Source organism: Mytilus californianus, unplaced genomic scaffold (genome assembly GCF_021869535.1).
Source record: "Mytilus californianus isolate M0D057914Y unplaced genomic scaffold, xbMytCali1.0.p SCAF_11, whole genome shotgun sequence".
NCBI classification, from domain to species: Eukaryota; Metazoa; Mollusca; class Bivalvia; order Mytilida; family Mytilidae; genus Mytilus; species Mytilus californianus.
In genome coordinates, this window is record NW_026262593.1 from 27,681,433 (window position 1) to 27,708,159 (window position 26,727).

Consider the following 26,727-nt stretch of genomic DNA (forward strand, 5'->3'; position numbering starts at 1 on the left):
ACGGACCAAGTAAAAAGCCAATAAAACAAACAAACAATAAACCAAAAACAATACAGAAAAAAGTGAAGATCAAGTAATATAACTCATCCCAAAACTTGGAGGGAATTAAAGTCCTCTGGGAGAAATAGCAGTTCTATCAATGACAACCGTCATTATTATTTCGTTTTAACAATTCAATTAACCCTTGTAAAAGCATATCACATATTATCCGAAACTAAAAAGACTTATTTTATCATTATTTATTGAGCATTTTTAAAAATACAAGATTTTATAGATTACTTACCATTCTTACCATTATTACAACGATGTATAAAAGCCCAAAGTACAAGATTGTTTAGGTAGGAATAATAGGAATAATATAAAAATAAAAATTTAAGAAATCATGTACATGAACATAGTAGAAATCAGTGGTCTTTATCTTATTTAATATTTGTATATAACATATTGGTGTTTTTTTTCTAGCTATACGACGTATGATTATTTAATTGACCATGTTGACATCTGGCTTCGATTAATAATTCAAAATTAAGGTCATAAAACCATATCTGATAATTGACTTAAGTAAAACTGGTAAATAAAATAATTTATGAATAGTATTATTTTTTATCAGCAAATAAATCTCATATGATATATATCAGCTTCAAGGCTTGAATATCAAGAAACTAAACATTTAGAAAACATATGTTAATACAACTGAAATATAGATAAATGATTCCAAAATAACATGACTTCTAAATGTAAAGGATGTTGTGCTATCTTCTGTAAACAAGAAAAAATGTGAAATGTAAAGAAGGGCGTAAGGAGTAAAAAGACAAGTAGATAAGCATATATCCTCTAAATTGGAGACGTTTAACATGGTGATATGGATACGGTTACTAAAACAGTTATCACGTTCACTGTAGTTGTAGCTTTGTTCTCTGTAGGATATATTGTGGAATATATGCTTTCCGGAAACGATCAAGGTAAAATAACTACTATTTTTATATTTGTTGTTGCATTTACGTACGAACGAAGATGCAGAAATGACGGTTTAGAATATATTACACAAAGTAACTAAAAAAGTATAGACAACTAGAGCATCAGTGGTTTCCCGATGTTAAAATCAATTCGCTATGCATTCTATGCAATATCACTTTGAGAACATCGATTGTTAGAAGATTGTATCAATCTAACATGAACGATCTACGTTTGAATCGTAGGTTTAAAAGGTATAGACCTGCCAAGAACTATGTGCGTGTTTTTTTTCGTCCACAATGTGCGTCTGCTTTCTTATTAAACGCGAGTCTATTCTTTTCATAATTTTGTATATCTGTATTGTAGGATAAATAATCTAAAGTAAAATTTAACTCAATTTTACATAAATTTAGATAATATAAAAAAAAAAACACGATAATTTTAAAATTGAATAGCTTAACTCCTCCCCCATCCCCCTAAAAAAAGAAAAACATGTAAATTATATATAAATAAGAAGATGTGGTATGAGTGCCAATGAGACAACTATCCATCCAAGTCACAATGTGTAAAAAGTAAACAATTATAGGTCAAAGTACGGCCTTCAACACGGAGCCTTGGCTCACACCGAACAGCAAGCTATAAAGGGCCCCATAAAAGAAACAATTCAAACAGGAAAACCAGCGGTCTAATCTATGTAAAAACGAGAAAAGAGAAACACTTATCAATTACACCAACAAACGAAAACCACTGAACAACAGGCTCCTGACTTACTACAGGTGCATAAAAATGCAGCGGGTTTAAACGTTTTAACCGGCGCCAACATTCACTTTAACCTGAAACAGTGGTATAACATTACAACATAAAAAGACACACAATAAAATATCAGTTGAAATGGCTTAACTCGATTAAAAAGACAATACACAAAAACAAGTAAATATACACTGAACGAATAAGTTTGATCTATTACACAATATAAATACAAAAAATTGTTCCAATGTCGAAAAAGACAACTTTAACCTAGAACAAAATGGCGTTAAATAAAGTAACGTACACAGGTAAATTTAAATATAATAATTTTGTTGTTAGGAATACAGAAACATTTTTTACAAAATAAATTTGTTATTCATACATGTAGTATGAGTACAGAAGTGAAAATTTTTTTGTCATACTAAATACTGGTGGTACATATCAAAAATAGTACATGTAGTAAGACGAGATGTAACACAAAATGAGTAAAGGTCTTTTATAAGCTTTCATGATACCTTAGCGTTTTGTATGAATTGAGGGACAACTTACTTAAATAGATAATAAATGTCAAACTAAAATCTCAAGTCTTATAAAATTTTCTTATATGTTATGTCAAAATTATTTGGGGGGGGGGGGGGGGGAGGATTATATAAATTTTATGTACTTATTCAACATTTCTAAAAAGTTCTGATGTAGCGAAACTATAATGTTTTCATCTTGGATGTAAATGTTTTAATAAAGAGGAGAAAACTTGGGTAAAAGAATAAAGATAATTTAGACATATAATCTTATACATAAGGAAATGCCTGTACCAAGTCAAGAATATGACAGTTGTTTTCCATTAGTTTGATGTGTTTGAGCGTTTGATTTTGCCATTTGATAAGATAATTTTCGTTTTGGATTTTCCTTGGAGTTTGGTATTTTTGTTATTGTACTCTTCACAGAATGTCTTGAATGTTTATGAGAAATAGATCGTTGTAATGTTTTACTACTATTCTAACTATACCTGTCTTCGTGCAATCATGCTATTTAAAAGAAATATTTTTTAATATAAAAAAAAAACTAAATTTCTTCTACTTATTGTTATGTGCATTTTGTTATTCCGGTGATCAAGTTTAAGAAGGGTTACCTTATGGTGCTAACAACAAAATATATACCGAACTGCAAGGAAAATTCAAAACGGAAAGTCCTTTATCAATAGGCAAAATCAAAAGCTCAAACACATCAAACGAATGGAAAACAACTGTCACATTCCTGACAATGTACAGACATTTCCTTACATAAAAAATGGTTGATTAAACCTGGTTTTATAGCTAGTCAAACCTTTCACTTGTATGACAGTCGCATATAATTCCATTATATTGACAACAATGTGTAAGCAAAAGTAAAATAACAAAATATCGAGCTCCAAGGAAAATTCAAAACGGAAAGTCCTTTATAAAATGGCAAAACAAACAGACATAAAAGGTAAAAATGTAAAAAATTGGGGTACAGCAGTCAACATTGTGTTATACATGTAATCTTAATCGCTTTATTAATATATGTAAACCATCAATAGTTTGACTAAATAAAACTGTATAAACTGAAAACAATAGTAAATATAAATTGAGCATCTTCAAATTATATCACTGACAACCTTGACTTATGAGCACAGTTTCAATGTCATTAATATACAAAGAATATAGAAAAGAAAATAAGGATTCTCCTTGCATCAATCTAACATTACTTTGGAAAAAAATTTAAAAACGTCCTTCCGATTTAACACAACATTCATTTAACAGAGATTTTATAACAGGTTCGTGTTACTCAATCTTTATTTTTCTTTGTTGTGTTTTGTGTACTGTTGTTTGTCTTTTTCTTTTTTTAGCAATGGAGTTGTCAGCCTATTTTCGACTTATGAGTCTGAATGTCCCTTTAGTATCTTTCGCCTTTCCTCTTTAATAAGTTTCCACTTATTCCACACCCACTAGTTTTATCACAGTTTGAAATGTTTTACACTATCAAATGCTTTTTTTATAGTTTTTTAAACAGCAATAAAATATTTTTTCACTACGTAAAGATTTAGAAATGAGGGAATGTAGAGCGAAGATGGCATCGGTTAACGTTGTTCCCTAACCTGGTCTACATCCAAACTGTGTAACGGTTATTATATTATGTTTTTCGCTCCATTTGGTAAGCCTGGTGTCAATAATTGATGTGAATAGTTTACCAACATGTGATACTTCCTGAAATAAAATAAAAAAATTGAACCCACAATTCTGGAAAATCGCCAGCTAACAATATACGATTCAACAGTCTCCACAACACTGGCTTGATACAGAGTCTTCTGTAAATACATATTCGTTCATAATATTGACATATCCAGTATACTTCTCATGTTTTAAAGACTTTGTAAAATTTTCAAGATCTGATTATGTGAATAGGGAGTCTAATTCTTTATAAACGGCCTTTGTGGTGATATTGTTATATTTTTCTTACGCAATATATATAAAAAAGAGGGACGAAAGATACCAGAGGGACAGTCAAACTCATAGATCGAAAACAAACTGACAACGCCATGGCCAAAAATAAAAAGACAAACAGACAAATAATAGTACAGATGACACAACATAGAAAACTAAAGACTAAGCAACACGAACCCCACCAAAAACTGGGGGTGATCTCAGGTGCTCCGGAAGGGTTAGCAGATCCTGCTCCACATGTGGCACCCGTCGTGTTGCTTATGTTATTACAAATCCGGTAAATAGTCTAATTCGGTAAGTCACATTCGTGAAAAGGGAAGGGTATTGTAGTTACGACATAAGGAACATATCCGATATCATCTGTGAAACGGTTATTCCATAACGGTCAACCAACTCGTGATGGCGTCCGTAAAATTTACGAAGGGATGATTTCAACTTCACCATTTGGAACTCTTGGCTTAATAGCTTCCTTGTGAGCAGCAATCCTCTATCAAGGAAATCATGATAGGAAACACAAGCCCGGGAATATCGTATCAATTGGGAGATATATTCTCCGTATGCAGGCGCTGCTGGAATGTTGCTACATAGAAATGGAAAGTACAATTGGGAAGCTGAAATCATCTCTTTTGTCGTAAAGTTTTGTTTTCAACCGACCCTCATTGTCAATTTCTAGATGTAAGTCAAGATATGAGGCAGACTTAACTGTATTTGTAGTATCCTTTATCTCTAGTTCGATGGGATAGATTCGTTCAACATAGTCACCAAAGTTTGTATTATTTAGTGAGAGAACATCATCTATATAGCGGAACATAGAGCTAAAGGATATTGCTAACTTCTTATCTTTCTTCCTAAGAAGTTCCTGTATGAAGTCAGCCTCATAATAATAAAGAACAAGGCGGCAAGAAGAGGGGCACAATTGGTTCCCATTGGAATTCCGACAGTCTGTTGAAAAACACGTCCTCCAAACGTAACAAATATGTACTTTTGAAGATGTCTTAACATGTTTGTCTAATTGAGAATTTGGTGATAAAAAAATGAAAACAACACGTTATAAATTTCATACGTCCAAAGCGCTTTTCGGGATTTACCTTCATGATGAACGCTCAAAGCCGAATATTTGAAAACCAAGGATGTATAAGAACCGAACCATTTGAAGAGCTATATAACCAAAAAGGACCTAAAAAATAAGATAAAAACCCTGGGCTGATTTAGAGCTTGAATATTTGTGTAAAAACATTTTCCTAGATGTCATTTGAACAATCTTTGATTGGTAGTTTAAGCTTTCTCCTTGAGCTCGTCCTACTTTGTTATGCCAGAACAATTTTCTTGTAAATGAAAAAATCGAAAATAATTTTTCCTGATTAACCAATATTGCAGCACTCAATCGTTATACTGAATGTTTAAGTAGTTGTTGATTGATGTCGGTGTAAGAAAGGAAATCATTTGCATAGTAGACCAAACACTGTTAAAAAGGTAATCAATCACTTTTTCAAGTTTTATCCTTCGAAAGATTTATGGTCGACATGCAAGGATGATATACGGAATGTTTTTGATCTACCAAAGTTATTCAAGCATTTATGTTTCTGTTAATATGTTTTGCTGTCACAATCATAAAGTTTATAACTGATTCGAGGTAACCAATATTTCGAATCAACCGAGACCCATTGATCACAGTTACAAATGACTTCAACATGGGAATATTATCGGGATGAACAAATTATCACGACTTATTTGACTTCGATCTTTTCAGATTCAAGCTGTATTTTTAAACATGTACTATAGGTTTTCATAAGTATAATCCTACTAAAGATGTCAATTAATTAAAATATTGGAATACACTATACGTTAAAGTCATGACAGATAATTGGAATTTATTTCGGCATGCATGAAGCGTGTTTCGTTTAAATAAGACTAAATAATGGCACTGGGAACAAACAAAAGAATAAAAGAGCTGGTTTTAAAAATATTGTTCATGCGACAAATAGCAGGGAAATTATAATCAAATAATATGTTCCGATAGTATGCAAATGTATTAATAACTTTTCTCCTTTATTCTGAAAAATGATGTTTACACCTTGAGATAATTAGAACTTAATGAACTTTATTCATCGTCTTTGAAGTAGAAATAATGAGGCATTGTTGCTGTGAGAATCTTGTTAAGTTGATGCTAAAGAAAGTTTGATACGTCACAGTATCTGTCTTTAAATAGCTTCATTGCAAATATGAACATTGATTTTATATTAACACAATGAAGATCACTCCATTAAAAATTATTCAGAATCAGGGTAATGTTTCATATTCTAAAAAAAGATAAACAGATGCACGGTACTTAGTAGATGATTTTATTGTGTTCCCGGATGTTGTGGATGCTTTATCCTCTTTGCATGACAAATATGTCGTTGTTCCAGCAGATAAAGTCTCCAATAATATTGTCTTCGTATGTAAAAACCATTATTTGCAATGCCTCACAGAAGAGCTTGGAATAAACAGCACAACTGGTAATCCTACATATTCTTTAACATCATTTACAAAGGATGGAATTTTACAAAATCACAAATCTGTTCTTCTTTCATTTGGTATTAAAATCAAAGAAAACGAAGAAAATCTACCGTTATTATACTGGATACCAAAAATTCATAAAACTCCGTATAAAGAACGATACATAGCTGGATCATCAAAGATGTTCGACTAAACATCTTTCTAAAGTGTTGACTACTATTCTTTCTACAGTAAAAGATGGCCTTCAAAAATATTGTGATGAGATTTATTCAACCAGTGGTGTCAATCAGATGTGGATTATCAAAAATTCTAAAGATCTACTGCTCAATCTCAGATCACAATCACTGCAATTTTGCAGCAACAATAAGACCTTTGATTTTCTACGCTTTACACTATTATTCCTCATGCTCAATTGAAAGATCGACTTCACCATCTCATTAAACAGAGCTTTTTCTATAAAAATGGGAATCGTAGATATACTTTCTTGTTTTGGGTTATAATAATTCTTGTTTTGTGAAGAACCAAACTGATTCTATCAGAAAATACAGTGAAGATGATATTATCAAAATCCTGGAATTTTTAATCGACAAAATATTTGTTTAGTTTGGAGGATTGATATTTCAACTGACAGTCGGTATTCCAATGGATACTATTTGTGCATCCATTATGGCCGACTTGTTTTTGTACTCGTATAAAGCAGAATTCATTCAAAACTTTCTAAAAGACAAAAAGAAAAAGTACCTTGCAAAGTTCTTTAATTTTACTTTCAGATATATTGATGCTGTCCTATCACTGAATAACCCATATTTCAGTCAGTACTTGCATCTCATATATCCCAGTGAACTTGAAATTAAGGATACTACTGATACAATAAGGACTGCTTCATACCTTGATCTTTTCCTCAATATTGACACAAATGGACGACTTCACACTTAAATCTATGACAAACGGGATGATTTTAACTTCCCTATAATCAATTTCCCATTTCCTGCAGTAACATACCCTCTGCTCCGTCCTATGGTGTGTACATATCTCAATTGGTACGTTATGCTCGTGCATGTTCAAAACTAAGGGAAACACATCAACTATAACACTACTCTCAACATCACTCAACACTATACTGACTTCATATACAGGAGTGTGCTTCTTACGTAGAAACTGATCAACAGAGTTATGAGGAGGAAAGATTAAAAATGACACTCCGTAAACTTTATGGACACCATCACGAATTGGTTGATCAATACGATGTGTCTGTGTCTAAACTAACTAATGACATTTTTACCACGTCTTAGATTGTGGATTAACATTTATGTCGTCTGTCTGCTAAGTACCGAACGTGACTTATTCCCGAACATGACTGTTATACCTAGAGTGAATTTACATTGTAATTACACCTTAAGCAAGAATCCTGGGTTTTGATTGGTTGATAGCCAGTGTATTTTGCACCAATTAACTTTTTTAAATGAATATCGTTCATTTTTGAACAGCGCCGGGGTATATGCAAAAAGGATATGCCCTTTTTACCCTCTCTGCCGTGGTATTCGCTTGTAATGTCACGATCATCAATGCGTTTTATGTCACGATCATCAATGCGTTTTGTACGTTAACATTCGGTGTAATTAAACAGATATAGCATGTTCTTGAGGGGTATTTGCGAAAAATACCAGTCTTGAGAATGAATTTCCCTCGCCTTACGGCTCGCGAAATTTAACATTCTCTCGACTGGTATTTTTGCAAATACCACCCATTAACATGATATATCTGTTCACTATACGACGTGTACCCGTATTTTGTACATTCAACATTCATGTATTTATTTTTGAAGTTTTTGTTATGGTTTCGGTTGAAAAATGGGTTATGTCGTATCGTTTGCTGTCCAAATAATTATAAAATTGCCTTTCAATACCATCATTGTCACATTCCCGAATATGACTGTTATACTAAATGTGAATTTGCATTGCTGTGAGGCGTGTCTCGGTGTTGTACATACAACACTAATGGACTTATTTTGATGTTTCTGTTATGGTTTCGGTTGGATAATCTGTTATGTCTTATCGTTTGTTATCCAAATAGTTATAAAATTGCCTTTCCATACCATCATTGTCATGAAAATTGTTTGGACGAATATTGTGAAAATAATTGTATACAGTTCGAGATTGCTTGTTAGTTACGTAAGCGCGTCACTGTGTTTGATAGCCTGTGGTGTTTTTCGTTGATGGAATATGTTCGTTGTTGTTCTGTGGTTTGCATGTTGTGTCGACTATTATATTATTTGATTGTGCGTTTCTCTGTTATGAATGTTCTTGCGTGTGTTTGTGCTGTATTTCCGTCACATAGTGTTTTAACAATATTTTTCCACATTGTCATAAAGCGGGAGGTTTGGCATGCCATGAAACCAGGTTCAACCCACCATTTTTTTTCTTAAAATGTCCTGTACCAAGTCAGCATTATGAAAGTTGTTATCAAATAGTTAGTTTATATGTGTGTTGGCGTTTGTTTTTGGTGCACTTCGGTGTTCCTGTTGTTCCTTTGTTTTCCTCTTATAATTGATGTGTTTCCCTAAGTTTTGGTTTGTAACCCGGATTTCTTTTCTCTCAATTGATTTATGACTTTTGAACACCGGTATACTACTGTTGCCTTTATTTCCCACGAAACCAAATACACACAATAAATACAAAAAGGCAAAAAAGTAGCATCATCATTCCGTGTCATATGATTTTATTCTTGTTTTTATTTTGTTGGATTACTCAATCTTTAGTTTTTTGCGAAGTATTTTTGTGGATTGTTACTCTGAGTTTCAGGTTTTTGGACAGGATGTTGACTTGTTTTCGGTTAATGTTTTCTGACTACCTCCTAGTTATCAACTGCCCTTTGCCAACGTATTATCCTTGTTTGATGGTGTATGTCTTTCGGTCGCTGCTCCATTGACGTGACGTCTGCTTATTTACTTATTTGTATTAGTCAGTATTTGTTTTATCATGCCTAGCGTCTTTCTTATAACACGAACTACCGTTTTCTTATTTTACGCTATTGGAGTAATTAATAAAATATTTAGAAACGAAAGTTTCAACTCCCTCAGGAAAAGTTAAACTTATATGGATACATTCGATAATGTTTTCGTCATAGTTATACATTCCTGTCTTTCAAATATTTGGGTTTTAGCGTTCCTGATGAAAGTATATTCAGAAAATCGCTTCGCACGCAAAAAAATTAAAAATGTTATTTTCATTTAATGTTATTATGAATTTAAATATGTAGTTGTCTAATATTTCTGATACATGAAGTACTTTCTACAGTGAAGAAGTATTGATTAGAAATTAAATATATATGCATACAATTTACAATGTTTTATTTTCTAATTTGTTGTGAAGAAATTTGTTAATATTCATTTACCAGAAACAATATGTATGAATTTTACCATGGCCTTGTTATAGCCGACTATATGGTATGGGTTTTTGTCATTGTTGACGGCCGTATGGTTGCCTATAATTGCTTGCATCCACTTCATTTGAACATTTGGTGGATAGTTGTCTCATTGGCAACCATACCATCTCCTTACTTTTATAATGATAAATAAATAAATATGTTAATTCAATTTTAGAACAGGGATATTACAAACATGATTGAAAATTTTCTATTTTCTCTTTTTTAATGTAAATAATTTCCTTTTCAGACCTCTCAGTTCCAAAGGCTATACTTCGTTTAGTTGTACAAAAGAAAAGAAAAGAAGATTTGTAGACAATGGTTAATGAATTTACTCCAAGGAATGCTGTTGTCGTCTTTTTTACAGATGCATTATGGTCAAAAATATATTATCATTTAAAAAATGACCATGTTGGAAACATAAGATTTGTTCTGCATCATACCATAGATTATTATTTAACTTTCCTCTTAGTAAACATATAGAAGATTACTAAAAATTCAAGAGAGCAAAAATGCGATATCTTAGTGTGCAACATTAATAATGTACCATCATAAAATTTATTAAAAAGTCAATTTGTTTATATTCTTATTTATGTTTAAGAAAACAGCAACTGACTGTAATCTTCTAGTAATTTAAATTGTGTCTAATTTTGGTAAGTTTTATATTTTCGTTGCATTTCATTTCAAACAGAGAAGGTATAATATGGTTCTCATTATCATTTTCACCATGTTCATGGCATCTGGATTTTTTTTTGTTCATGTTACTCTTTTTTCAAACGCACTTTGAAAAACAATTTTCCTTCTGCCAGATAACCTCTTATGTCTGATGTTTTATCTAATAATTGCTAGACGTTAGATTTAAAAAAAAGATATAAACATGTATACGACAATTGATATTGCATAGCTAGCATATATGTGGTCTTTACTAATGTTTGGCATTAACTTTTTAACTGTTTAAACAAATATTGATATAATATATGTTGTTGCAGAAACATAACTGCAAAGTGTAGTAGTCAATTTAGGAGACATCGTTAATTGTACTTTAATACACAAAAATATTGCATTATTGTTTTTACAAGCAGCTTTCACATCTATAGTCATTGCCGATGTAACAACCGGTTTTATCTGAATTGTAAGAAACAGCTTACCATGTTTTTCATATTTTAAATGAAAATGGATCCTTAATCTATCTTGCAAAAGTATACTGTTTTAAAATGTACTATAGGGCTAGAGGTTGAGTACTCAAGGAAAGAGAATATCGATTGCAAATGATCTGTAATATTGTAAGACATTTCTTAAATGCTGAATCATGTTGCAATGATAAGCATGCAAGTACGTGTGTAACTGTTATATACCATGAACATTTGAATTTGTCAATAAATCTTATTTGTTGATATATAACCCTTTCTTATATAATATTTGATACCCGAACTTCGCAAATGTGCAATAGGCTAGTTTACATTTTTCTAATTGACATACCTTTTCTCTATACTATAAAATACCCATAAAATATTGTTATGTTACTTGCGGTGTCGAACAATGTGGATTCTTGTAAATATACTTCTACTTTTCGTCTAAGAAATGATCTATCACAATCTTTGTAATTTTGCAACAATACCAAACACGTTTTTGCTCACACTATAAATGTCTATTCCTCATGCTAAATTAAAAGTTGAGCACATCTTCTCACTAAAATGTCTTTTCTACAAAATAAGACTGCTAAAAACGAAAATCATGTTTTGGTTACGAAAAGTCTATTTCTTAAACCATATTGAATCAACAAAAAAATCACCGAGTGCCATTTCAACTTTTGTCCCTTCGTATGGTGTTTACATATCTCAGTTGATACGTTATGCTCGTGCATGTTCTCACTATACGGACTTTATATACAGAAGTGTGCTCCTAACGCAGAAACTGCTCCAACAAAGTTATGAGGAGGACAGATTAAAAATGACACTTCGTAAATTTTACAGACACCATCACGAATTGGTCGATCCATATGATGTGTCTTTGTCCAAACTAACTGAGCACATTTTTACCACGTGTTAGATTGTGGTTTGACATTACGTCGTCTGATCTTTTAATTACCGAACGTGACTTATTCCCGATTGTGACTGTTTTGCTGAGTGTGAATTTGCATTGCTATAAGACGTGTCACGGTACTTTTCTATCCAAAATTCATGTATTTAGTTTTGATGTTATATTTGTTATTCTCATCGGATTTTGTCAAATGTCTTATCGTTTGTAGTTGTAAATATTATTTTTTTCTGTTGTATTCGTGTGTTATGGTAAAGATAATTAATCACCCAGTTCATTATTTAGATTTTAGTTTGGGTCAACTAAATTTATACGATATATTTGGTTTACAGTTTGATTTAGAAGAAACACCGACATAACTAGATAATACTATTAATTATCTAATTACTACCACATTTTATATTAATTAGTATTGTAATTTTCATTGTTATTAATAAATGTTATATGAGTTTTTTCAACCAAGTCTTGAATTCTATCCTAATTTTATCCTATTTTGGGGAAATTTCAGAAATTCAAATGTGACGTCACCTTTTTTTTTCTGCGTTGATCTCTTTTGCTAACTCGGCTGTGAATTTTTATGTGCTGGTTTATGTTGTTTTATGTATCCGTTTTTATTCTGTAGTTAGTCACCACTTCGGTGTTGTCATGTATATCTATTGTATGGTCATTTTTGTGGATTTACTGTTTGCAAAATTATGTATTATTCTAAATACTAGGAATTTTCTTGTCCCGGAGATATAACATTAGCCGTGTTTGTCACAACTTTTTGGAACTTTTGGTCCTCAATGCTCTTCTACTTTGTACTTGTTTTGGCTTTCCAACTTTTTGATCTGAGCGTCACTGGTTGGTCTTTTGTGGACGAGACGCGCGTCTTGCGTATTAAATTTTAAACCCGGTACCTTATGTTAGCTATTATTCGTATGTTTCTCTGTCCTATATGTTCTCCCATTTATTTGTATTGTAGTCCTGTCATGTAATGTTGTCATTTTAATGTTATATTTAACATTGCCATAAAAGCGAGAGGTTTGGCTAGCCACAAAACCAGGTTCAACCCACCATTTTTATCTTAAAATGTCCTATACGGTGTCAGGAAAATGGATAAAATTGAGAATGGAAATGGGGAATGTGTCAAAGAGACAACAACCCGACCATAGATCAGACAACAGCCGAAGGCCACCAATGGGTCTTCAATGCAGCGAGAAACTCCCGCACCCGGAGGCGTCCTTCAGCTGGCCCTAAACAAATATGTATACTAGTTCAGTGATAATGGACACCATACTAAACTCCAAATTATACACAAGAAACTAAAATTAAAAATGATACAAGACTAACAAAGGCCAGAGGCTCCTGACTTGGGACAGGCGCAAAAATGCGGCGGGGTTAAACATGTTTTTTGAGATCTCAACCCTCCCCCTATACCTTTAGCCAATGTAGAAAAAACAAACGTACGCACAGTAAAACTCAGTTCAAGAGAAGTTCATTGTTATATTATAGTTCGTTTCTGTGTGTGTTACATTTTAATGTTGTGTTTCTGTTGTGTCGTAGTTCTCCTCTTATATTTAATGTTTTTCCCTCAGTTTTAGTTTGTAACCCGGATTTGTTTTTTTTTTCTCAATTGATTTATGAATTTCGAACAGCGAAATACTATTGTTGCCTTTATTGAGCTTTTTGTCGATGTTCGTGGACTAACATTTAAAAAAAACCTGTCGGTACTTAAATTGGTATTCATTGTGCACTCCTAATGGTCGACTTGTTTTTATATTTATATTTATATGTAGCGCCAACCTTTGACCAAATCTTGTCAAAGACCAGAAGAAAAACGCATTTTGCATAACTCGTTAGTTCTGTCGCCCAATCATTCTTATTTCGGCTGCTACTTGTTTCACATGTATTGCAGAAAATACTATACACATTTGGTGCGTCCGAAGCTTTCATTTACTTTCATTAGAACCGCACAAAGTCAATAATTTGAGGAATGCATTATAGATATTTGGGGGACTATATGACAAAAAGGAACCTTATAGTACGATTACAAGTAAGGTAAATTTAAAAATTTAATGGACCGAAATACCTCACGGCTAATTTTGGTCTAATTTTGAAGATAAATATAATATCCTTCGATTAAGGCATGTTGTAGAGTGTCAAAGTGGTGTAGATTTTTGAAAACTGTGGTCAAAGGTCAAAAGGGGTGAAGTTAAAAAATCGCAATTTTTTTTTTGGACAATATCTCGGTAGTCCCGGGGCCCTCATGATTTTGCCATTTGCTTAGGGACTTTCCGTTTAGAATTTACCTCAGAGTTCGGTATTTTTGTTATTCTACTTTTTATGATAACTGAGAAAATATTTCTATGGAATCATGCTCTTGGAATATTGCACAAATTTAGCTTGTCATATTTATGCCTTATTGTCAGAGATTAGTGATGTATACCCCCGCTTCCAACATGTAAGAAAATGAAAAAAATATCTTTATCTACGAAAATTATCTACAAAAAATATTCATATTTTATATTCAGCTATGCAATAATATGTGACAAAATATAAAGATAGTTTTGGGAAAGTATTGTTAACATGCCATAAAGAACAAAGGATAAATAAGTACTGTAAGGTTAACACCCGGTCCTTGATTCAATGAAAAAATAATAAATTTCATTCTTGATTATTTAAACCCAAAATAAGGTTGGAACTATAAAAAATAGTCTTGTTGCATAAATGTCAACATGAACACGATAGTATATGAATTTTTTTTATGTTCATAGGTCAATCAGTACAAGATCAATAGCATATTGAAAACTTGTGTTCCCTTTTTATAAAACAACACAAACATTGGAATATATAGCAAACTTGACTAAAACCGATTTGAAAGCTCGATATATATGTTAATTGCAAATAAACACGATTAACAGAGATATTACGCTACAAAGGAAGCTGTCTAGGTATATATTTCACTAACAATAGACACCAATATGCACGTCCATTTGAAAAGGTAACAGGATACTAAGAAAAAAATATGTGGATGTCATGGTATGCAATACTTCCAAAATATTCGATTCAAATATCTCCAGTTGGTTTGAAAGAGCACCAATCGCGTCAAGGTCCGAGACCACTAAAAGGTTTGTTTGTTTAGTTTAGGTTTGTTTTGGGTTGTTCTTTTTGAGAGAGAGAGAGAGAGAGAGAGAGAGAGAGAGTCCCCCAACTACATCAAGTCAGAGACAACGAGAGAGAAAGAGAGCTCCCCAACCACATCAAGTTGGAGGCAACTATAGCAGAAAACATGAAATATTTGGCATTGAGATTAATAGTTAAAGCATCATCCTTATCGTAGCAATCTTCTAAAACAACCTTGTATCTACAATCACCACTGCCCTTACAACACATGATGGTTCACAACAAATTCTGTTCGTAGCATACGCAAGATTTGCTACAAATAGTTTTGCCTTTACATGTACAAACAAGGTCCTGTAAAAAGTCAGAGGACATTGGATTTAAAATATACTAAAACTATAGGGTTATTTCTCCACATCCATATTCAAAAGGTGATCTAGGTGATGGTTTTGCGATATAAGCATTCATCCAGACGTACACCTAGAGTGAAACTCGAAGAATGTGCTGACGGGGTTTTGTTTCGAAGCCTTATAACAGTCTTTTTTTCCAATTCCGATTAATGAAGATGAGTCGCATCCTGTAAGCGCGTGAGCAGCTGGTAGTGTGCCAGACACCAGTGGTAAAAAAAACTAAAAAAAAAACGTCTTGCCTTTTGTTGAAGAAACGCTTCCAGTCTGAAACCACAATTCATGATGTTTGACATCTGAGGAAAATACCTTATTAGAAATTAAACATATGTATCTGGGGATTTCAATATAATTCGACCCCTGGAAAAACTTTTTACCCTCTGTTCATTAGCAAGCATAGACGGCAGAATAATTCTTATATATGCCTCTTCAGTCACGTACAGATCAGGCACAAAATTGCTTCACAGTCTATAGATTTTGAAAAGATCCCACCAGGAATATTTCGTCATGGTCTTGCAAATCAAAATCATTTTATTGCGGGAGTGCATAGTCACCTACAAATCTTTCCAACCCATGTTTATTTTCAAGTGCACAACGAAATTTCTTATAGTCTCTAATTGATCTGCCTTCAATAATTTGAAGAACCTTAGATCTACCACCATTTGAAATAGACCTCCTTATTCTTTCTGTTGATTTTGTAGAATGTTCCACATCATATCGATCAATCTCGTCTACGACCCACCCGAAGTTTTCAAAACAAGCTATTAGGGTTTTAAAGGTGTCCTTGGCCAAATCTCTAAAACTGTTGTACCTTTTTACATAAAGACTTTGTACAATACACATAGGGATGTATTGGTTTTTAAGGCAGGGATATCACACACTCAGCTAAAGGTATACATTTCCGTACAGTCTCACATGAGAGTGCATAACTATCATTATCCATATGAAAATAATTGTCATCTACTAACCAGGCAAAAATATTTATCAGAGGTATAGAAATACATTTTAAAGTTGTAGGAATACTAAATTTTGACGGAAATAGATAGTAACAATTTGAAATTTCGAACAATCGTAAACTGATTTTCACAATTTTTTTCGCATTATGAAAGGTCTGGAAGAAAGGAACAATATGTTTCTAGCAAATTATACGACTACGCAAATGCTATTGTTTAACAAAAAGATCATCATATAGACTTTCTGTTAGTTTTTGGAAAGCAACATCATGATCCGACTGATTTGAAGCACCAGAAGCAAGTTTGTTTTGGTTTTTTTTTTCATTTCAGCCAGTAGTTAATTATGCATTGTGAATGATGCAGCGCCTTGTCCTTGAATTAATCTATGGAGAGTAAACTTATTATCGCTGGATAGTAAGACTGGTAATTTGCGTCATTTAAAACATAATCGGCACGCTCAAATGACTCGACATGTCTTAATTGCTTATCTCATTGTATGACTTTTGTCTGTAGAATAAACATTTGGACCAGTCTAATAGTAATGCCATGTAGTGTGTTTTAACGCAAGTTGATTCATCAACACATGCTGTTGAGCATTGGTTTTTCACTAATTATAATGTATCAAAATTTCTTCTTCTTGTACATGTATAGGCTTTATAACACGACCTATGCTACTTTACTTGTTCTTAATTAATGAAATCAGCACTGCCCATCATTTTCCGAATTAATGCGAATGTGTTCCAATGTGGTTTAAAATTAGTCTATTCGAAAAACTCAACAAGAATAAATAAAAAAAAAAAAAGACAAAAGTTATTCAACCTTAACATCTGTCAAACATTCATACAAATCTATATTCTTATTTACAAAAATTAGGAAAATGCACATTTAAGTCATTGTGAAAAACAGGGATAATAGGAAATAGGAAAAGGGAGCGCAACATGACTTATTGTGGAGAATTTTGAATAGCAAAACTGCTATATGATGAGTATTATAAAAAGGCTTGTAAAAATTGATTTGAGGCTTTATCAAACTTTGATATATTAAAACTTCTTATGTATTGGTTGTTCCACTATTTTTTGTAAGAAATTTAATATACTTTTACAGACGATAAGAGTGAAAAAAATGTCACATGCAATTGAAATTCTTCAAATTCACTCCATAGTTAATTTCATATGATAATTATGTTGATATTTAATGAAAGCTGATACATTATTCTTTCATTTTATAGAAAATAATTGCTGATATCTTCATTCAAAAAAAATAATTATTAGCGTTCCCGTGTTTGATAATTTAAAAGAAAAAAATTGGAAAATCAACCTTTACCGCGATTTTACAAAAAAAAAAAATGCACCGTGGGAAAACTCTACGACAGGGCTAAACAAATTTTAATGAAAGTTGTTTACTCTATCATCATGTGGATTTTCAGCCGTAAGGTATGTCGGTCCATTAAACTCTTAAAATAAGCGACATTTTCTTGATTTGTCACTCCACTACTAACAGAATAGTGTATTTGATATTACTTATAGTTTTAATGGTAATTCTAAAAGCAAAATTAATGATTCAAGTTTTATTGCATATTTCTTTGACACTGACAATAGGTGTGTACCATTTATTTTTTTAAACAAGACAAGGAGGCTATTAAACTGGGTCTTTAATAGTTAAACGTTATCTGTTTGCACAGAAATCAGTTCTGTACGTACATCTTGGAAGATCGATTGCAGTCATCCTGACACGTGACATCGGCTTCGCAAATGATAAAATGTTGTCTGCCTTTTTCGATAGTTTACGTTTGTCAATACGTCCAGGTATGTCAGATCTTCAATTGTATTTGTTCGATTTATTCACAACTTGTATAGACTCGGTCCGATTTAGAGCATGGCACATTGCAATGACACCAGTCTATTTTTTAAGCATCTATGTTGTCATCTAGAGGTCATCTGGTTGTCTTACTGTCTCATTCACGTATAACCCAGATCTCTCTAATTCATTCTTCTTCTGATTGTCGACTTTAATTTTCATTCGATGTTCTCATTAGAGCCTACCTTTTGATTTGTACATTTTCAATAACAGATCAATATATGTGTCCAAGTGACTTGGTTCCTGCATCAACTGACATGTCTTTGCATGTATTTTTAGGCATATTTGTAAATCATTCTATCGTAAGAATTTGTAATTGTATATGAACATGTCGAATTATGAACATTTTCATATCATTGACTACAGATAAGCCCTATACAATTATGTGAGGCGACAGTAGTTTGCCGATGTTCAAATCTCGTAAATCGATTAAGACGACACAAATCAAAGTAACAACTAAACACTTACTTAAAATATTAATGTCAAAAATCTAAAAGTGAAACTTTTATGCAAATTTTGTAATTTTGCATTATTTGAAATCAAGTTAGCTCTTTAGCAATATGCAAGACAGAATTTAATGATAAACATTGTGTAGATAGTAATGCTAGTGGTTGGCAGACGAAAATCATGTGAATATTAAAAATTAATAATACTTTTTGATTTTCGAATCAAGAGGCCTAATTAATCGGCTTTACCATACCTCAACCTTAAAGTTTATTAGACGCTAGGATTACAAACATTGAGAAACAAACATTCCAGGGTATTCTTGGTGAAGTATGATCAATGTTTCAATTGAGCTAATACATACATGTAAACGCAACTAGTATAATACGTGTACACATGTAACTAAGAAAAAAGACAATAACGAAAGACAAACCATACGCTTACATGCAGTTGTATCAAAAATATAGGAAAAGAGTTTAATTAAGCGTTGATATTGTTTCCACCTCACTAGTTGGTTGTGGCTTTAATTGGTCATTGCCAACTCAGAATAGACAAACATAAGTGTTATGACCATCATTTCAATGATATTTGTTTTTTCCTGTTAACCAGTTAACAAAAGTATGTAAATGTGATAAACTAAGGTTGAAACTCTCTGTGGCAAAGTCGGTTTTAAACAGTGTATGCTCAACTGGCAAACCTTGGTTGAATCTCGGAGGTACGGGTTAGGCTGGTGTTGCGACGAATTAGTTCTAGTTGTTTTGCTACAACCCATTCGGTGTTTATGCTCTTGGAAATTACATAGTTTCATTGGCTTTTAACAAACCGTATGGAGATTTATTTCAAAACCACGTGATGTGCACGCGGAACTCATATCATATGTGGTTTTTTACACTGACTCTTCAAAATGTAATGATGTTGTAGTTGTTCATTAATTCTCGTTCTGGCGAATTTGCAGATTTTTTAGTTGAATAGTACAAAGCTATTGTTGTGGTGTTTTTCTCATTTATAATTTAGATACATCCTTAATGATAATATTGACGTAAAATTTTATCTAAATCATTTTAACCTGTCAATTAAAACATTTACATCTTTTATTTTTCTATGGATGGGCATGATAACAAAGTTAATGAAACTGTAATTGCACTGAAACGTCAATACCTGTCTGATAGATTGTCATACCTCAGTTATTGAAAGGAAATACATTATAGTGTTTATGTAATTATTCGTCTGTAATTGGGAAATTGGAAGTGATCCGTTAAAATTCGATTTTTTTTTTCTGTTAATTACTAAAGACGAAGGAAGCTTATTTGAAATGGCTAGCTGTTGTTTAAGTCATTGGTACAGACAAAACACTTTATTGATTACAACTTTGTGATGGTAAATGTTTTAATAATATGCATAAAAGTCTTTGATTGTTTGTACATATTCCTTTGAAAATGTGTATTTGATTTTCTGAGTTCTGCTAATATTTTGAAATATCAAGATATCGAAATTAATTTGATGTATTACATGCATGTTTATGGACAATTAAAAAATGTATTTCTCGTCAGTTGCCATGTAAACTAAACGTTGGGAATACGATGGAATTAAAGATATTAGATGGAGACAACGGCAGCACAAATTTTGGCTCAAGCGAAGTATTGCATATATCTTATATGAATTATTTTAATTGCAAAACGCCCATTTAGAAATGAAAAGACTTAAAATTTTATTCAAATAGACATGATGCACATATTTTAGATAATGGTTTTGAATTAAGTTTGAGAACAAACTATGAGGGTCCACGACTGCCATTAAATTGTACAAATTTAGCTTCTGCATATGAATATAAATCTCAATTACAAGAAAACATTTTGAAGGAGGTAGAGTTAGGCAGAATTGCTGGCCCCTTTTCAAATAGGGTACTCCCTAACTTAAGATTATCCCAAATTGGACTTTTTAAGAAGAAGCCGCCATCCAGTGGTTGACGGCTTATTCAGAATCTGTCATATCCACTCGGCAAGAGTATTAATAGTTTTATTGATAAAGAAAATGTCTCTGTCCAGTATACGTCATTTGATTAAGTACTAAATCTATAAGCAAACTAGGAAAAAATGCGGAAATAGCCAAGATAGACGTACTATCGGCCTTTAGATTGCTAATCCTACATCCCGAAGAGTTTGACTTATTTGGGTTTTAATTTAAGGGCAGAATCTACTTTGATAAATGCCTACCAATGGACCTTTCACCATCAAATTTACTGTTTACAAAGTTCGCTGATTTTCTTGAATGGGTTGTGCGATTCAAATCTCAAAAGGATTTAATTGAACAATATGTTGATGATTTGTTAATGGCCGGTAAAGCAGGCACACAGAGCTGTAAATTGATTATGAAAAGTTTTCGCCAAGTTTGAGAGGAACTAGCCTAAGGTGTCACACTGGCGGAGGAAAAAACTGTTTATCCTACTAAAATTCTAGTTTTTCTTGGCCTTGACATAGATACAATTGAGATGGTGATCAAAATTCAGAGAACAAACTAGAACAAACAAGGCAGAAACTAATGTTTGTTTTTAATAAAAAGAAAGTCACTTTACGAGAGCCACAGTCACTCGAAGGTTTATTAAATTTTTGTTTTAGAGCTATCGACCTGCTATTATATCGGACATTACATTTTTAGAACTTGTATCAATATTACTTTCCATATATCTGTTCAAAAAACAGTTGGCTAACAAACTCGTATTCTTTCATACAGATAACAAAGCATCAGTCTCTATTATAAACAAGAAATCGTCTAAATTTAAGCATGTTAGGCAATTGGTCTGGCCTTTTGTCCTGCAAACTATGCTATTTAACATGCAATTTAAAGCATGCCACGTTGAAGGCCTGCTCAATTGCATAGCAGATGCCATTTATCGTAAAAAGTGGACCAGATTCAGAGATGTACAGCCGGATGCGGACATCCACCCACAGAAAATACCAGAAGATTTCACTCGTCAAATTTCGGAAATGAAATTAGACGACTTATAGGTGCATCAATTTCGGAGAATACAACAGAAGCATATCAAACAGGGTTGGCCTCTTTCGAGTATTTTCGTAAGGAATATTGATTGGAGAATATATGGCCACCTCCACTATCACACATTACATTTTTCATTGCTTTTCTATCATTGAGCGGTAAATCACATTATACTGCCAGTACCTATTTTTTTTTCTATTAATTTTCGTTGCAAAACGGCACAGTACGTAGATTTCTCGCAAAGTGTCACAATAAAGAAAATGCTAGAGGGTATGAAAAGATCAAACAAGAGAAAAGATACAAGATTGCCAATTACTGAAGAGATATTAAATAGTATAATCAATGCGCTACCGTCAGTTTGTTCTTTAAATGTGAAGCTACCTTATTTTCCTTTGCTTTTACACTCGCTTTTCATGGTTTGCTACGAGTGGGAGAAATTGTACTGAGCAAACCATGGCAGAAACATCAGGTTATTAGCAAGAACAATATAAAAATCGTCTTGGATAAAATAGAGCTGAATGTTCCTTTTTCAAAAACAGACCAATATGGGAAAGGAATGTCAATTGAAATAGCGTAGACCAAAAACAACATATGTCCGGTGCTATATCTCCGAAATTACTTAACTCAGCAGCCAAATATTATGGGTCCGTTTTAGTGTCATTTTGGGGATAATCATTTTACTTAGTCTTTGGTTGTCTATGTTGTGTCATCTGTACTATTATTTGTCTGTTTGTCTTTTTATTTTTGGTCGTGGCGTTGTCAGTTTGTTTTCGATCTATGAGTTTGACTGTCCCTCTGGTATCTTTCGTCCCTCTTTTACTCGATATCAATTTGCGTCAGTACTACAAAAAGCGTTAAAGTTTTAATCATCCTTATTTCGAACACATTCTTTTTACCAGTCATTATGCAAAAGGGGCATTTCAACAAGAAATTCAAAAATTAGGTCGATGGAAATCAGACACATTTAAGCCTTATATTCTTAATTTAGCATTAATTATAACATTAAAAGAAATAAATGTATAACAGTGGGCAGATTTCCTTAAATCATCCGTCTCATACAGCTGTATTTTTTCCTTAATATAAATGCAATTTTATTTTTATAATAGATGATGTAAAAGAAAGTCAAGTTTGGGTAGTTGGCTCCTCCATAGTTCAGCATGCTTTTATACAGGTATGCCAGGAACACATTTGATGGTGTTCACCTGGGTATGAAACGCTGCAATGTAAAGGTATGGTGGCAAGGAAAGGGGGTATGAAATAGGAGGAACCACTTCCTAGAATTAGACTTATGTCAAATCATGAATCTCCATCTAAGTTCTTAGTTATTCATTGTGGCGTGTGGCGGTAATGATATTGGTTATACGATGTTGCTATGCTAATAAACCTAGTCAATGCAACTATTTATGAAATTCATAAGTTTTTACCCGATACAAAAATTATCTGGCAATAATATATTGTTTGGTATGGGAACAAAACAAAACTTAAAGACAAATATATGGTAGAAATTTAAAATAATATCAAAAGATATCTTTAATTGAAATGATTTCTGAATATGAACAGAAAAACTGGGATCACAGTATTCATTTTCAACTACTTAACCAAATTAATATGGGATGTTCCCAACACGGATTGTGTATTTTATACATCCTGGCACATAGTCATAATCCACAACAGGCTAGGAGAAAGTGAGACGAATTCCATTTTCTCGCGATACCCTTAGGGAGGGAGTCGAAAACGTTGATGAAAAAAGATGTGTGGAAAACTCAGAATAGATGGCAAATTAAGGTGGTACCCAACACCTTCACTAAAATTAATTTGGCTCGTTTAATTTTCATAAAATTTTGAAAAAGTATTTACTTTGACCCTTTGACAAAAATATAAAAATTTCAAAAAATTTGAACCAACCAATTTATCAGAAAAATTAGACTGGTTATATAGCAGTTTGACAAACACTAACTTTGATCATTGAGAAGCTTAATATTCCCTTAACAACACAACGTAATTAAAACGTTTAGCTGATTTTACTCCCTTTTACTTGAGTTATCTCCCTGTAGTGTTAGGTACCACCTTAACAATAAAAATATATCAAAATCATTGTAACGATCATGAACATGTTGTAACCGCTGTGAAGTGGAATCCCCTTATAAAAATAAAAAGATGTGATATAATTGGCAATAAGGCAACTATCCACCAGAAACTAACTGACGTAGACGTAAGTTACAATAGATTCAACGATCGGCTTCAACAATGAGCAAACCCCTTACCGTATAGGAACTTTACGAGGACCCGTTCCGACAAAATGTAAAACAATACATTAGTTCCAAGAAAGTTATTTGTCCGTGTTCAATTTCATTTTACACACAAACGCAACGTAAAAACATCAAAAATGTATGCAGGGTTGGGATCAATACAACGTCGACTGAATGAAAACATGAACTTATGGGTGATGTCAACTTACGGTAGGTTTTCATCAGAGTTAAGGGGTCACAATTATAGAAAAGTGTGGTCGGAATTTTGAAGTGCAAATCTAATTTAATCATTCCATTAGCTGAAAATACTTGGCGGATGCATAGAAAAACTTCACGTGATATACTACTTTCTTAACCTCCGAATTGAAACAATAACTATCCCCGAACACACTTATTCAAAAAACAAACCAACGGCCTGATTATTGTAAATATTTTTTTTAAATATTACAGACAGCAAACAACGAAAACAACTGAATAACAGGGTCCTGGCTTGGGACAACCACATATATAATGTGAAGTGGTTAGTTCGTCGATGAAAGCCTTCCAGCAAGACTCAAGATGAAGAACATCAAAACAATGGAGTTAGGACGCAATTATTATTAAGCTAAATCTTAAGTCTTGTTTCGATAAATCTCATTCATTTTGCTATTCATTTTTTATCTTCTTATCCATAATGAATAATTACAATATAATATAATGTATATAATTATACAATTTGGTAACTGTAAAAACTGAATTGATTTCGTTTTCGGACAAATGGTTGCATTTTAAGAAGAAAATTCAATTTATATACAGTGAAGACTTTGTCTGACCATTAACAATAAACAATAACAATTTCTTCACCTTGTACAAAATCGACAAAATATGTCTTTAAAACCTTCACCAAACTTTTTGTTCAAAGCACCATAAATAACCGGATTCATACAACTATTGGAATAACCAATTAACAACGTCCACATATGAAATTTATCTGACGCAGCATTAGGACTAAATATGCCTATTAACATACTAATACAAAACGGAAGCCAACACACTACAAACATAATAACAACAATGGCAAGAGCGAGGGCGAGACGTATTTCATCTGACCGGGCTTTGTCTGTCGCGTGTCTTAAGATTTTCTGCTGCTGTTTTGATTTTATAACTGACAGTCTATTCGAATTGGAATGTATCGTTGACACATCAACCTTTACATCATCTATAGCAGACAGATTTTCCAATGTAACAGCTTTTCTATTGTTTGGGCTACGGTTAGCGATGTACAATAATGTTTTATCGGTTTGTGAAGACGACACAGTCGAAGGTTCTGGTAGGATTGAAGTGGCCTGTGTCACAATGGTTGATTTCAAGCTTCCTCTATGATGATTGCTTGTGCTAATTTTAGATTGAGCAGCTGCCACGCGGTTCTTACTGGCTCGTACAGTTCGAAAAATAAGTATGTTACATATTGACATTACTGTAAATGGTATACCAAAACAACAACCTATCATGAAAAAGGCATACGACGGAGCTTTTGCCCAATTACAAAAACAAAAATGTTGCTCTGGAATGTACGAGTATTCAGCCCATCCAACAAGCGGTGGCAACGATAACACTACTGAAACACTTACACAACCTGCAAAAGAATAAGGATAGCATTGTTATCATTTTTTAATTTTGAATTTTGAAGTACAAATTGTTTTAGTATTGTTAAAGGTGTAGTTTTAAGGGACTACTTGTTTGACTGTGTACGTGTAGGCTGTATTACACGATCTTTGACTGTGTACGTGTAGGCTGTATTACACGATCTTGTGATGTAAAAAAGGATTATTTATTTTTGATTATCCTTGAACTCTAAGTTCCTCATACATATTAATACTAATAAATTACTGATTTTGAGCCATATCAAAACAATAAATGCTGCATGCTGAGACGACTTTTTTTTAGTAAACTTTTGATTCTAAGTTGTTGTCTGCTGTATGCATTGTGCACGTGTGTGATTTTAATTTGTGCTAGTCTTTGTTTTAATTTTGTAGATCTAATCCCTTTCAGTATTAAATGTTTAAAATAACATCACTACCTCTCTAAGCAACGAAGATAGTCAGACAAATAGAAACGTACATTATGCAATTTTTTGGTATTATTGTGAAACATTGGACACCTCTCTCGGATCAAGTGACATGTGTTTAGAATTATAGAGTCGAAACCATGATATAATCATAATTTCACTCGCTTCGATAGTCTAGTGGGAAATTATTGTTATAACGGTACTAGGGAACGTTATTTGTACAGCTACCCAACATAGTTTATGATTCAATGCATTTGACATACTAATACTACCTTTGTGTAATTAAGGATGTCGTAAGGAGAACTATTAAAAAAATTCTAGAATTTAAAATTGATACTATATATGGAACTCCTTGTTGAGATATTTGATTTTTTTAAAATGGCGGGAAAAGGCCGTCTCTTACTTTTACCTTACATTTAGCATTGACATTATTTGGTCTCGAATCTTAAGAAAATAAATCTAGAATCTGCTTAAATATTGGTAATGACCTTTTTATGAGCTACTAAAGTCTTCCATGAAAAGAACAGTGGTGATATGGGGCAAAATATTTTA

General features: G+C 32.7%; 1 protein-coding gene across 1 annotated transcript in view; it reads right to left on the reverse strand.

Annotated features, from left to right (window-relative positions):
• Nucleotides 1–24,600: 24,600 nt before the first annotated feature.
• The window catches only part of LOC127720852 (tyramine receptor Ser-2-like), a 38,904-nt gene continuing 36,777 nt past the window's right edge, over nucleotides 24,601–26,727 (reverse strand). Inside the window, exon 4 of the mRNA XM_052227600.1 lies at nucleotides 24,601–25,743. Within this exon, the coding sequence (XP_052083560.1) occupies nucleotides 24,968–25,743 (776 nt within the window). The 3' untranslated portion in view covers nucleotides 24,601–24,967. The remainder of the gene's footprint in view (nucleotides 25,744–26,727) is intronic.